The sequence below is a fragment of the Pristiophorus japonicus genome, chromosome 13 (genome assembly GCF_044704955.1).
Source record: "Pristiophorus japonicus isolate sPriJap1 chromosome 13, sPriJap1.hap1, whole genome shotgun sequence".
NCBI classification, from domain to species: domain Eukaryota; kingdom Metazoa; phylum Chordata; class Chondrichthyes; family Pristiophoridae; genus Pristiophorus; species Pristiophorus japonicus.
This window is the reverse complement of record NC_091989.1, coordinates 162,540,811-162,555,071: the sequence shown is the minus strand read 5'-3', so window position 1 is coordinate 162,555,071 and position 14,261 is coordinate 162,540,811. Positions and strand designations below refer to the sequence as shown.

The window sequence follows — 14,261 nt, the reverse complement described above, 5'->3', positions numbered from 1 at the left end:
GGGATAATGTATTGTTACTCCGTTGGCCTGTATTATCAAGTGATGCAACTACTAAGATAGTATATGAAGATAATTGGGAGACAGATGAATTTGTCATTTCTATCTCAAATTTTTTCCCACAGTATTTTCCTGGTAATGGGATACTGTGAACAGGACCTTGCTAGTCTTCTGGAAAATATGCAGTCACCGTTCTCAGAAGCTCAGGTAAACATAGAACTGTCCAAGTTTATAGTAGTTGTTTGTCAAAAGAAATTCAAAGCCCAGCTTGGTAACCTTTATTCCCAAATAAAAACACCACATTCTCATTTTTGTTCTTTTATATTCTCAGTTTTATACAGGACTTTAAAGTCACTATTCCCTTGGCTTTCTAAAATTGGTTTCATTTTTCTTAAGGTGAAATGTATAAGTCTGCAGTTACTGAAGGGACTGCGATATCTACACGAAAACTTCATTATTCACAGGTGAGTGAATTGAAAAAGAAAGTGCCAGAATTACCTTTAACCCAGACAGTGATGTAAGGTGACTGGAAACCGTAATTTCAAACATTTGGTCCATTTATCATACATAGAAAAAACATTTTGACACTTGAGTAGTAGAAGAAGAAATAGCTACAATAGGCCATAATAATCTGATGCAGCAAGAAAATAAATAAACAGTCATTGAGGGATTGAAGCTAGAGCATTAAACACACCAACCTTCACAAATGGACTGGTTTCTTTTATCTTTCAGCTTTCTAAACATGAAATATAATCAAACCTTAATGTGTTGGTTGTGGAGTTAGACTTGCTCTTGCACTTTGCACATTAAATTCAAACCTAAATGTTCATTGATCACTTTGTACCTGATGACCTAGACTTTAAGAACATAGAATAAGTTCAACACAACAATTAAAGGTTCTTGCTTTGTATGTGATCTGCAGATGTGTCCAACACTGGCCTATCCCTAGTTATCTTAACAACTGCGAAGCTAAAGAGTTAACTACTTAGTGGGACTGGAGTCATGAGTAGGCCATTTCAGGGATGACCGAGTTATTCCCTGAAGGACAAGACCATCAGCAGGCCGGGGCCATTAGAAGGAGTGGCGAACGGTGGTGGGCCACTGCAGGGAGCAGCACGTGCTGCTGCAGGAGGGCGACAGCTGATTGCAGTGCGGGCAGGTACAGCAGGAGTGGTGAGGTCAGGGCGAAGGAACGGCAAGAGTTCATAAAGGGATATGATCGGGGCCCAGAAGAGGCGAGGGCCCAGAGGCAGCACGGGCCAGCCCACACTGCAATATGTGTGTGCACTAGATCCGTGCAGCAGAGCTGGTCTCCAGTCGTCTTGGTTAATCCTTGCCACTGGACCAATACCTAGCTCTAAGCCCGTGCGGTGGCTGGGGTGCAACGGCCACCACATGTTAAAAGAATCCACGCACAGGCATCTTCCATTCTTCAAGATGTAGTTCGGGATCCAGAATATTAGGTCCTTCATTGAAATACCTGTGAACTCATCCCTCTTTGGCGTGGAAGCAAGTCATCCTCATTTCGAGGGAATGTCTATGATGATGATGATGATGATTATTAATGAACCAATTGGATCTTTACAACAATCCTTCAGCTTCCATGTTTATTTTTCTGGTGCTGGCCCACAGATGACTAGATTTACTGAATTTGTTTTTTTTATAGTTTTCTATGGTGAGATTTTGAGCAAAGTTTAATTTATTAGCAAGTTTGATTATTTCAAGAAAAATCAAATAAAAATGTTAGCATACACATGTATAGTTTTGATCAACTTTATTAGGGAATGACTAAAACAACCATAAATGTAAGCCATGTAAGCTCTGTCCAGCCATTTGGAACATAAAGACTAAAATGTAAGAGAATACGTTTGAGTGCATTGCTGCAGGTAATTTGGATCCAAGTTCCCGTCAACAAGATTTGCACAGAACCGAACGCAAATATTGGTGAATATGAGACAGGAAATTCCAGACTCTTTTGACGTCCTGTGATTTGTCAAAAAGTAGATCCTGTAGCAGCTGTAACCTTCTCTCATATCAATGCATCAAACTCTACAAGCTTGTCGCAGGTGATTTAAGATAGTTACATTATGACCGTGGAACTAGCTGGCCAACAAATTACAAAGCTTTGTTTTTAGCTTTTAAACACAAAGCTTCAGATTGGTAATAACTGCTTTTCTTTTCTGCAGAGACCTTAAGGTGTCCAACTTGCTGATGACCGATAAAGGGTGTGTGAAGATAGGTAAGATTTGTAACCTCCTATTTGTATTTATTTTCAATGGTGCAATTAGCTTTTGGCCTTGTAAAATTGCTCGAGTCAGCAATAGTTACACACTAATAAAGTTACACACTTGATAAAGTGCAACAACCCCACTGGCACCTGGAAGTCCCTGGCCAAAGACCACCCTAAGTGGAGGAAGAGCATCCGGGAGGGCACTGAGCACCTCGAGTCTCGTTGCCGAGAGCATGCAGAAAAGAAGCGCAAGCAGCGGAAGGGGCGTGCGGCAAACCAGACTCCCCACCCACCCTTTCCTTCAACCACTCTGCCCCACATGTGACATGTGACTGTAATTCCCATATTGGACTGTTCAGTCACCTGAGAACTTACTTTTAGAGTGGAAGCAAGTCTTCCTCAATTTCGAGGGACTGCCTATGATGATGATGATGATGACACAAAGGGCCCAAGTTTCCACACGATAAAAAACGGGTGCCCCTCCGAGCTGGGCGCCCGTTTTTCACGCCTAAAACGGCGCCTAAAAAAAAAAACTCGCTATTCTCGAGCGCCCTGCAGCTCTTTGTCTGCCTGGCGCGGCGCCCAGGGTGGCGGAGCCTACACTCGTGCCGATTTTGTAAGTGGGAGGGGGCGGGTACCATTTAAATTAGTTTTTTTCCAGTGTGAAGGAAATATTGGCACTCGGCCATTTTTGTAGTTCTTTGTAGCTGTTTAATTTTTGAACATTTTTTAATAAATGCACATTGCCCTTCCATGATCAGCACGGAGGCTTCTTGCAGCAGTGAGAAGGTGCAGGAAGCCTCAGAAAGTTGAGGCAGCCGTTTCCCTCCCCACCCCCGCCTGCCGTCGGGAACGAACGGAACGGCTCCCCCCCCGCCCCCCCTGCGGGAACGAACGGAACGGCTTCCCCCCCCGCGGGAACGAACAGAACAGCTCCCGCCCTCTTTCCCCCCCCCCCGCGGGAATGAATGGAACGGCTTCCTCCTCCCCCCCCCAGCGGGAACGAATGGAACGGCTCCCCCCCCCCCCCAGCGGGAACGAACGATGGCTGAAGCACTTTCACACAGGTAGGAAGATGGTTTATTTAATCTTTTCTTTGCTTATAAATGTTTATTCAGATTGGATTTATTTGTATAATATTTGTATAAGTATAAATAAGGATTTATTATAGAATTTAATGACTTCCCTCCCCCCCCCCCCCCCCCCCCACCTCGTTCTGGACGCCTAATTTGTAACCTGCGCCTGATTTTTTAATGTGTAGACAAGGTTTTTTTCAGTTCTACAAAAATCTTCACTTGCTCCATTCTAAGTTAGTTTGGAGTACGTTTTCACTGTGGAAACTTTGAAATCAGGCGTCAGTGGCCGGACACGCCCCCTTTTGAAGAAAAAATTCTGTTCCAAAGTGGAACTGTTCTACCTGCCTAGAACGGCAGAAAAAAAACTGTGGAGAATTGCGATTTCTAAGATAGTCCGTTCTCCACCAGTTGCTCCTAAAAATCAGGTGCAAATCATGTGGAAACTTGGGCCCAATAATACTTTTCATCAATTCCATATTTAAAAAAAATTACAGTAGGCCTTCTACATATTAATATGGACTGTGCTTTGGGTTGTAAATTCAGCAGCAGCTTTTAATGTAATTTTTAATTTGTAAATCTTTTCACTATTTTCCTCCCTGCTTTATAGATATTTCGCACCCACACACTATCTGTTCTTCATTTATGACATTGCTGTTTATGGGACCTTGCTGTGCTCATATTGGCTGCCGCAATAGTGACTATATGTCAAAAGTAATCGCTTTGGGATGTCTTGAGGTTGTGGAAGGTGCTATATAAATACAAGTTCATTCTTTCTTGCCTTTACCTCGCTACATAAGAACATAAGAAATAGGAGCAGGAGTAGGCCACCTGGTTCCTCGAGCCTGCTCCGCCATTTAATAAGATCATGGCTAATCTGATCATGGACTCAGCTCCACTTCCCTGCCCACTCCCCATAACACTTTATTCCCTTATTGCTCAAAAATCTGCCTCTATCTCCAACTTAAATATATTCAATGACCCAGCCTCCACAGCTCTCTGGGGCAGAGAATTCCATAGATTTACCATCCTCCGAGAGAAGAAATTCCTCCTCACCTCAGTTTTAAATGGCCGGCCCCTTATTCTGAGACTATGTCCCCTAGTTCCCATATGAGTGGAAATATCCTCTCTGCATCCACCTTGTTGAGCCCCCTCACTATTTTACATGTTTCGATAAGATCACCTCTCATTCTTCTGAACTCCAATGTGTATAGGCTCAACCTATCTTTATATGTCAACCCCCTCATCTCCAGAATCAGTTCTCTGAACTGCCTCCAGTGCAAGTATATCCTTCCTTAAATACGGAGACCAAAACTGAACGCAGCACTCTAGGTGTGGTCTCACCAATACCCTTGTAGCAGGACTTCCCTGCTTTTATACTCTATACCCCTTGCAATAAAGGCTAACATCCATTTGCCTTCCTGATTACTTGCTGTACCTGCATACTAACTTTTTGTGTTTCATGCACAAGGACCCCCAGGTCCCTCTGTACTGCAGCACTTTGCAATTTTTCTCCATTTAAATTATAATTTGCTACCACTTCTCTCGACCCCTCCATATTCTCTAAATTGTCAGACTGCTTGTCTGACATCCAGTTCTGGATGAGCAGAAACTTTCTCCAATTGAATATTGGGAAAACCGAAGCCATCATTTTCAGTCCCCGCCACTAACTCCGTTCCTTAGCCACTGACTCTATCCCTTTTCGCAACTTCAGTCTGAGGCTGAACCGGACTGTTCGCAACCTTGGTGTCATATTTGACCCTGAAATGAGCTTTCGACCACATATCCGCAAAATATCTAGGACTACCTATATCCACCTCCATAACATCGGCCATCACCGCCCTTGCCTCAGCTCATCCGCTGCTGAAACCCTCATCCATGCCTTTGTTACTTCTCGACTTGACTATTCCAACACACTCCTGGCTGGCCTTCCACATTCTACCTTACGTAAACTAGAGGCGATCCAAAACTCATCTGCCTGTGTCCTAACTCACACTAAGCCCGCTCACCTATCTCCCCTGTGCTCGCTGACCTACATCGGCTCCCAGTTAAGCAACACCTCTATTTCAAAATTCTCATCCTTGTTTTCAAATCCCTCCATGGCCTCGCTCCTCCCTATCTCTGTAATCTCCTCCAGCCCACAACCTCCCTGAGATGTATGCGCTCCTCTAATTCTGCCCTCTTAAGCATCCCTGATTATACTGTGCCTTCTGTTGCCTAGGCCCTAAGCTCTGGAATTCCCCTGCCTAAACCTCTCCGCCCCTCTACCCCTCTCTCCTCCTTCAAGATGCTGCTTAAAACCTACCTCTTTGACCAAGCTTTTGGTCACCTGCCCTAATTTCTCCTTGTGTGCCTGTCAATTTTTTTGTCTTATAATACTGTGAAGCGCCTTGGGACATTTTACTATGTTAAAGGTGCTATTTAAATACATGTTGCTTTTGTTGTACTGATTGTACGTGACATAGCTTTCCTATTTTAAACCTTTTAAATGTATTATTCTTCATTGCAGCAGATTTTGGGCTGGCACGTGCATATGGAGTGCCTCTTAAGCCCATGACTCCAAAAGTAGTAACGCTATGGTAAGTCCTGCCTCCATTAATTGAGCTGTATAAATTGTCCAAATAATTTGCAGATCATGTTTGCAATTGACTCCAGGATTCAATTCAAAAACCCAACATGATTGTTGCCTTGCAAATTTGTTTAAACATTGGAGGCCAACTTTGATGAAACGCACGATATTGGATCCCCCTCAGATTCTTGGGTGAAAAAAGGGGTTTAAAAGCATTTTGTGCTCATTTTGTTGTCCTCTGAGACACATTCAAGTTAAACTAGTTTACAATAATCTCATTCTTTCAGTCATTTTTTTGTGACGGATGTATTGCAACTTTGTGGTATTTTTGTTCACATTGACTGTCAAAAGGGAGCTACAAAGCCACAGATCTGACCTAATTTTTAATGCTATGTGGTTACTTTCCAGTTACAAATGGGTCACAATACATCCTTGCAATGTGTAGTCATATCTTGATCAATGTGTGACACTCCAATCTCCAGAGCGAGAGATGCATGTATTTTCAACACTCCAATCCCAGCCTCTTTTCAGGCATCACATGATACTACCAGTTTCTGGATCACTTTCAAGATTTTCAAGCTTTCTTGGCCTGTAGTTGTAGTGCAATGATATCCAGAACTTGCAAACTTATTTCTTTGTAAAGCCAATGGGGTAGAAATTGCCCTCCGCCAGAGACGGGGCGCACCTACTGTTTTTTAATCCATGGGGTGGAGATACCGGGAAAATTCAGCATTTATTTTATGTGAATGTGCCGCATCGCACTGATGCATCACAATGTCTCTCCCCTTCAGTTAAAGGGGAGAGCCACTGCAAACTCTGCAGCCATTTCAGTTGCACCTACTGGGCCACCAGCAAGGGCTTTAGCCGGGCCAGCGGCCTGGCACCCAAGAGGGGGTGTCAGGCTGCCTGTTGGCGGCTCGGCCGAACCCGGGGCATTATTGTCGGGGAGACCTGGCAGTTGGCCGCCAAAAAAAATAACATGGTCACAGCAGTGCGCCCTCCCCTTTAAGGGCGGACGTGCCGCCATTTGATAGAGAGTGTACCGACAGCAAAAGCTGTCAGGGGCACCGGCCGGTGGCGGGGCTGCTCCCACGGGGCAATTTTGGGAAAGGGGCGATTTCGCGAGGGGGTCCCCACCGGACGGTAGGGGGTTGGCGCGTTCATGCCGTGGCGGGAAAGCGGGCGGAGCGGTCCCATCACTGCTCCGCTCCGGAGGAAGAACAATTTCTAAAATGGCGACCCATCCAAGGAAAATCAGCTGCCATTCCACGTCGCCCCGTGGCCGCCGCTTTCCAGCGGTCAGAGGCCTTATCGAAAGGGGCAATTTCGGCCCCAGTGTGTTTGTACATAATAATGTGGCTGCAATGTCCCTATTCATATCAGTGACATCACTACTCATCAATGAGTCATAGAGATGAAACTGACAATTTCTCAAGTCTTTTGAAAACTAGAAACCTGCAAAAATATGCTTCTTTGACATTTGCAACTCCTGCCATGTTCCAACAGCCTTCATTTTTGAAAACCCAAGGCCCGATGAGTTACTTTATTTAAAACAATTATATTGAATATTTTGACTTGTGCAACATTTAAAAACGGAGGTTGCCTTTATGGCCCATAATTTGCGATCAGTGGTGAAGCAAAGGCATTCGCCACTGGCCCTGAAGAAAGCTTCCCACAAAGATCTTGCGATCTCTATGGCGAGAAGTTTAGTTTTTTTGACGTTGAGTTGAGATCAGTGCACAATGTTTGGAATCCCGAGTGTAGTGCTGCAGTGATGGCAACAAGCTGTCTAAGCAGCCAATTACAATGCAGAATTCTCAGATAGGAAACCTATTCTGACTTTAAAAAAATGTTAGAGCAAAACAAAGATTGGGGCTTTCACATGGGGAAAGGTAAGCCTGAAATAAATAGGAACAAACTTAAAAAATAAATATATTTTTAAGTTTCTTATAAATTGTAATCTTATTAAAAATTAACACTCCACAAAGTTAAAATTAGTTTTTCATGACCATAACCTTTGTTTAGCAGTCAACATGCTGTTAAAACCATAGTTACATCTAATCCAAAAAGATCTTAACTTTTAATGGGGCATTTAACAGCGATATTACTGCGGAAAAGCTGAAGTTTTTGTCAGTTTCTCTGATTTCACTGATTTCCAGGTGGGGGGAGGGGAATGTTCACAGCACAGCCAGTGTTGGAGCAACAAATGACTGACTGCAACTTCAGGATTTCCGTGTTGGGATGCGCATGCGCTAAATCCTGACGTTGCGGCCAGTTTCAAAGCAGTCATAAGTTATCACCCACCGCAAATTCCGGACCTTTGTGTTTGGGGGCTTTGAATTCCTGATTGGATTTCTCATTCTTACATTCTAGGTACAGAGCACCAGAATTACTATTGGGAACAAAGACCCAGACTACAGCTATTGATATGTGGTAGGTATCTTATTTACATGGTGTAGGGGGATAGCAGAAAGGCTTCTCTTTCCACGAGCGGGATCCCCTGATATAAGGGGTCGACACTCGTCCCAATCCGTGTAGCAACCCTCAAAGTTAATAGACGGAGACGGAAGGCAAGGTTCAATGATCTTTAATCACAAATGGTCCAGGAGAAATTTCTCGACACAGCCGCCTGTGAGTGGAAATGCTTTGCGAACAGCAAATTCATACATCTTTTATACAATTTCAAAGACCCCTTTACTTCCCCAATACAACCTCCCACAACTCCCGATTGGTTACCTTATCAGTACTACCGTGGATTGATAGACCAGTGTCTTAAGGCAGTTTCAGGCCTTCTCTAGGGTGAGCTCATCTTGTTAGGATGTGCTGACCTGGCGGCCTTCGGCTCGGGTTGGTTATTGGGGTTATCGAGCTTTGTTATAATTACAGGGTTAGAATGGACCTCGAACATAGGCCTTTGTAATGGTCACTTTTATAAGGGTGTGTAAAGGAAATAACGTATCAGAATGATTAATTGCAGCAGGCCCCATCACAGGCAACCCAGAGGGGCAGATAAACAGTGCAAGGGGTCAAAAGTGACAATGGAAAGGCTCCAACTGGTCATGGCAAGAGAGATAAGATAACATTCGAATGTGCTAATAAACCGTTGACACAGTGAGGTTTATGGAGTACTGGAGATAGGCGTGTCCGAATTGTACCTTTACTTTGAATGCCAAGGATTTCAGCTATACACCTTTTATGGCTAACTAACTTAAAACATTTTGTGTATAACCCTAATGCCAAATCTATTTTTCCTCTTGCACATGGCCTTTCTCAGCATTTTTCTTTCGGTTTTCTCACAATCTGTTCTTTTTGCTATTCACAGGGCAGTGGGTTGTATCCTTGCAGAGCTGCTGGCCCACAAACCTTTGCTTCCAGGAAGCTCTGAGATCCATCAGATTGACCTGATCGTTCAGTTATTAGGGACTCCTAATGAGAATATATGGCCAGTAAGTCATAGTGTGAACTTATGAGAGGTCTGCTACCTTACTACAAGTACAGAATATCATATTTATTGAGGTATAATAAATGCTGTAAGGCATGAAACTTTAAGTGTAAATTCATTTTTATTAGCTTTTAAGTAGTCCTTCTGCAATCAAAATCAATGCTTTGTTGACAAGATGGGTTCAGATACAAGCAACAATTCAAAATCCTTCTCTTGTACCAGTGACCATTACTTCTAACTAGTTGCTCATGGAACAAAATGGAACATGTAACTTTGAAGAGCATATCTCTTTCAGATAGACATAAAAACATGTTTTGTGAATGTGTCAAATATATTGCAGGTAGAGAATTCTACCTGGATCACAGTCTGATAGCACATTTGGTGGTCCATTTATAACGGGGACAAGTACCTTTAATACTTTTTAGTGATCGTCAAGGAGTAGCTTGGCAGTTGCAGTCAGTTATTATTAAGAAGAGTGGCAACAATTTGGTCATGTTATGTCTTGAAACAGTTAGAAATAGTAATCGCCTGAATAGGTGGTGTCACACAGATAGTGTCACGCTGCTTCTGATGCTGCTCCCATTTTATCAAATAGTTATTTATCTGTATTTATGATGTGATCTAGGGGTTTTCCAAGCTGCCATTAGTGGGTCAGTACACTCTGAGAAAACAACCTTACAATAACCTGAAGCACAAGTTTCCATGGCTGTCAGAAGCAGGCCTCCGACTTCTCAACTTCCTCTTCATGTATGACCCAAAAAAGAGGTATTTTAACATCCATTGTTTTCTATCTGGTGAGAAGTTTTTGTTCTGATGGAAATAGTTTCTACGGGTCGTACATGGCCCCTTCGGGAAGAGTGACCATGATATGGTAGAATTCTTTATTTAAGATGGAGAACCACACAGTTAATTCAGAGACTAGGGTCCTGAATTTAAAGAAAGGAAACTTTGATGGTATGAGATGTGATTTGGCTAGGACAGACTGGCGAATTATATTTAAAGGGTTGGCGGTGGATAGGCAATGGCAGACAATTAAAGATCACATGGATGAACTACAACTATTGTACATCCCTGTCTGGCGTAAAAATGAAACAGGGGAGGTGGCTCAACCGTGGCTAACAAGGGAAATTAGTGATGGTGTTAAATCCAAGAAAGAGGCATATAAATTGGCCAGAAAAAGCAGCAAACCTGAGGTTACTAGGAGAAATTTAGAATTCAGCAGAGGAGGACTAAGGGTTTAATTAGGAGGGGGAAAATAGAGATGAGAGTAAGCTTGCAGGGAACATAAAAACTGACTGCAAAAGCTTCTATAGATATGTGAAGAGAAAAAGATTAGTGAAGATTAATGTAGGTCCCTTGTAGTCAGAATCCGGTGAATTCATAATGGGAACAAGGAAATGGCAGACCAATTGAACAAATACTTTGGTTCTGTCTTCACTAAGGAAGAAACGAATAACCTCCCGAAAATACTAGGAGACCGAGGGTCTAGCGAGAAGGAGGAACTGAAGGAAATCCTTATTAGTCAGGAAATGGTGTTCGGGAAACTGATGGGACTGAAGGCCGATAAATCCCCAGGGCCTGATAGTCTGCATCCCAGAGTACTTAAGGAAGTGGCCCTAGAAATAGTAGATGCATTGGTGGTCATTTTTCAAAATTCCATGGAATCTGGATCAGTACCTATGGATTGGAGGGTAGCTAATGTAAACCCACTTTTAAAAAAAGGAGGGAGAGAGAAAATGGAGAATTATAGACCGGTTAGCCTGACATCAGTGGTGGGAAAAATGCTGGAATCAATTATTAAAGATGTAATAGCAGCGCATTTGAAAAGCGGTGACAGGATCGGTCCAAGTCAGCATGTATTTATGAAAGGGAAATCATGCTTGACAAATCTTCTAGAGTTTTTTGAGGATGTAACTAGTAGAGTGGATAAGGGAGAACCAGTGGATGTGGTGTGTTTGGACTTTCAAAAGGTTTTTGACAAGGTCCCACAAATGAGATTAGTGTGCAAAATTAAAGCACATGGTATTGAGGGTAATGTATTGATGTGGATAGAGAACTGGTTGCCAGACAGAAAACAAGAGTGGGAATAAACGGATCCTTTTCAGACTGGCAGGCAGTGACTAGTGGAGTGCCGCAAGGTTCAATGCTGTGACCCCAGCTATTTACAATATACATTAATGATTTAGACAAAGGAATTGAATGTAATATCTCCAAGTTTGCAGATGACACTAAGCTGGGTGGCGGTGTGAGCTGTGAGGAGGATGCTAGGAGGCTGCAGGGTGACTTGGACAGGTTAGGTGAATGGGCAAATGCATGCAGATGCAATATAATGTGGGTAAATGTGAGGTTATCCACTTTGGTGGCAAAAACAGGCAGGCAGATTATTATCCGAATGGTGACCGATTAGTAAAAGGGGAGGTGCAACGAGACCTGGGTGTCATGATACATCAGTCACTGAAGGTAAGCATGCAGGTACAGAAGGCAGTAAAGAAAGCAAATGGCATGCTGGCCTTCATAGCGAGAGGATTTGAGTATAGGAGCAGGGAGGTCTTACTGCAGTTGTACAGGGCCTTGGTGAGACCATACCTTGAGTATCGTGTGCAGTTTTGGTCTCCTAACCTGACGAAAGATGTGCTTGCTATTGAGAGAATGCAGCGAAGATTCACCAGACTAATTCCTGGGATGGCAGGACTAACATACAAGAAAGACTGAATCAGCTAGGCTTATATTCACTGGAATTTAGAAGAATGAGAGGGGATCTCATAGAAACATATAAAATTATGACGGACTGGACAGGTTAGATGCAGGAAGAATGTTCCCGATGTTGGGGAAGTCCAGAACCAGGGGTCACAGTCTAAGGATAAGGGGTAAGCCATTTAGGACCGAGATGAGGAGAAACTTTTTCACCCAGAGAGTGGTGAACCTGTGGAATTCTCTACCACAGAAAGTTGTTGAGTCCAGTTCGTTGGATATATTCAAGAGGGAGCTAGATATGGCCCTTACGGCTAAGGGGATTAGGGGGTATGGAGAGAAGGCGGGAGTGGGGTACTGAAGTTGCATGATCAGCTATGGTCATATTGAATGGCGGTGCAGGCTCGAAGGGCCGAATGGCCGGCTCCTGAACCTATTTTCTATGTTTCCATGTAATACGTCATTATCTTTGTTGAGATAGTACAGCAAAATAAGGTTACACTATAAAAGCCAGCATAGATCAGGTAGTTGTGATTGGGTGGTGTCCTTTAATCTAAAAGGATTCTTACCCCTTACACTGTTGGACACACAAGGGAAATTACAGGTTCGCTGGCTTGGTCTTTTAAATTTTCAGCTTGCATGATGTTGAAAGAAGCATTTATATTACAGTAATAAACCTACTCAAATGTTGGGAGCTTTACTGTAGCATTATTTTTGTAGTTCTATGGTCAGTTTTAAAGTAATAATGCTGCTTCTGACCTTTAATTATTTTTATTACTGCAATAACTTAATAAAAAATTTGATTTTTGTAGTGAAGAGTTGAAATTAAAAATTTACTCCCCCTCACACACACTTCCTATTCCTCCATTATTTGTTTCAATTTTTGTTTAAGCTTCACATTTTCTATTTGATATAATCTAATCTATTCTACAGCTTTTTGTTGAAAAGTACGTTTTCTTCTATCTCCTGGACACCACCAGTGGAGATAAGGAGCCAATTCCAAAAAGTTGGCCATTGGCTGAAAACTGACTTGAGAGGCAGTTTTTTTTCAGCCAATCTAGGCCTAGAAATGTGAAGATTGGGATAGTTGTCTCATTGGAGCATAAAGTCCAGAGTGATAAAATGCAATCTGACTCATCATGTCTGCTCCATCCTGAGTCCATTTGTGTTTATTCTATCATAGACGATCCACCACCTCTTGGTTTCTGAGGAATACGAATTGTTAGTTTTGATTTCTAGTCTATATTGGGTTTGCTGATTAAGGTCAGTGCACCTCAGACAATTTTCTGTCCTCCACACCCGAATTCCCTGAAATGCGTTCCTTTCACATGAAGCTCTGCTCAGTTGTAAAACTTTACCCCGCTGTACTTTCACAACCTTAAATGCTGACACAGTCTTTAATTTACCCTAAACATGTATTTCTGTTTGCTGGATTGAGTTTTGCGTCAAAAAGATGATTCTGTAACTTTGCAACATGAATGTAAAATTTTGTCTCGAGTTCTCAATCAAAGAACCTCTACTGGTCTAGTAGGTCTCAACTAATGCAATTGTGCACTTGTGTCTAATAGCACTGTGATTCTATACTTAACATGGAAAACAAGGGGCTGATGGATATTATTCTGTGTTTAAGGGCTACAGCAGAGGACAGTCTGGAGAGTTCCTATTTTAAAGAAAAACCATTACGTAAGCCATTTCAAAAATATTTTGCCATAATTTGCATTTTTCATTATGTTCAGAAATACAGACCTAATTCTGAATTACCAATTCTTTTTGAACAAAATAAAATTATTACACAGTAGAACTCACATATAATCAATTTATTTTTACCAAAGAAAAGTTAATTCTAAAAACATTTTGATCAAAATGTATAAAAATATTCCCTTCATTGTTTGAAATTAAATTATTTGTTCCTTGCCTGCCTTACTACCTCTTTTATAAATATCTATATACCTTTTGAGTTGTGAAGTAATGTTTAATTATTGTTGCCTTCTGCAACAGTTTCATTTCTATTGGTGGCCTGCACCGATCTTCCCCCTGCTTGTGTCCAGATTGTCAAAATTGCAAACCCAGCTTCTGAGCAGCTGGACAGTTACAAAATCCATCCTTTGTATTAAAGAGGCAGATTTAGCAACAAAAAGTCGTTAAATAATAAAAAGGGGGTATTAAACAATGTAACTGTTCTACATTGACATTTGCCAGGGAGCTATTACCGCATTGTTGCTAGTGCATATAAACAGACTGCACATGAATATTTGTGCC

The 14,261-nt window shown here is 42.3% G+C and overlaps 1 protein-coding gene across 4 annotated transcripts in view; it reads left to right on the top strand.

Moving 5' to 3' along the window:
• The window catches only part of cdk10 (cyclin dependent kinase 10), a 37,990-nt gene that overhangs the window by 13,852 nt on the left and 9,877 nt on the right, over positions 1-14,261 (top strand). For 3 of the 4 annotated variants that reach the window (XM_070898224.1, XM_070898227.1, XM_070898226.1), the window contains exons 5-12: positions 123-204; positions 394-461; positions 2,184-2,236; positions 5,810-5,879; positions 8,243-8,302; positions 9,192-9,315; positions 9,937-10,076; positions 13,633-13,685. In XM_070898224.1, coding sequence (XP_070754325.1) covers positions 123-204; positions 394-461; positions 2,184-2,236; positions 5,810-5,879; positions 8,243-8,302; positions 9,192-9,315; positions 9,937-10,076; positions 13,633-13,685 — 650 coding nt within the window. The remainder of the gene's footprint in view (positions 1-122; positions 205-393; positions 462-2,183; positions 2,237-5,809; positions 5,880-8,242; positions 8,303-9,191; positions 9,316-9,936; positions 10,077-13,632; positions 13,686-14,261) is intronic. The other variant, XM_070898225.1, reaches the window with a different exon arrangement.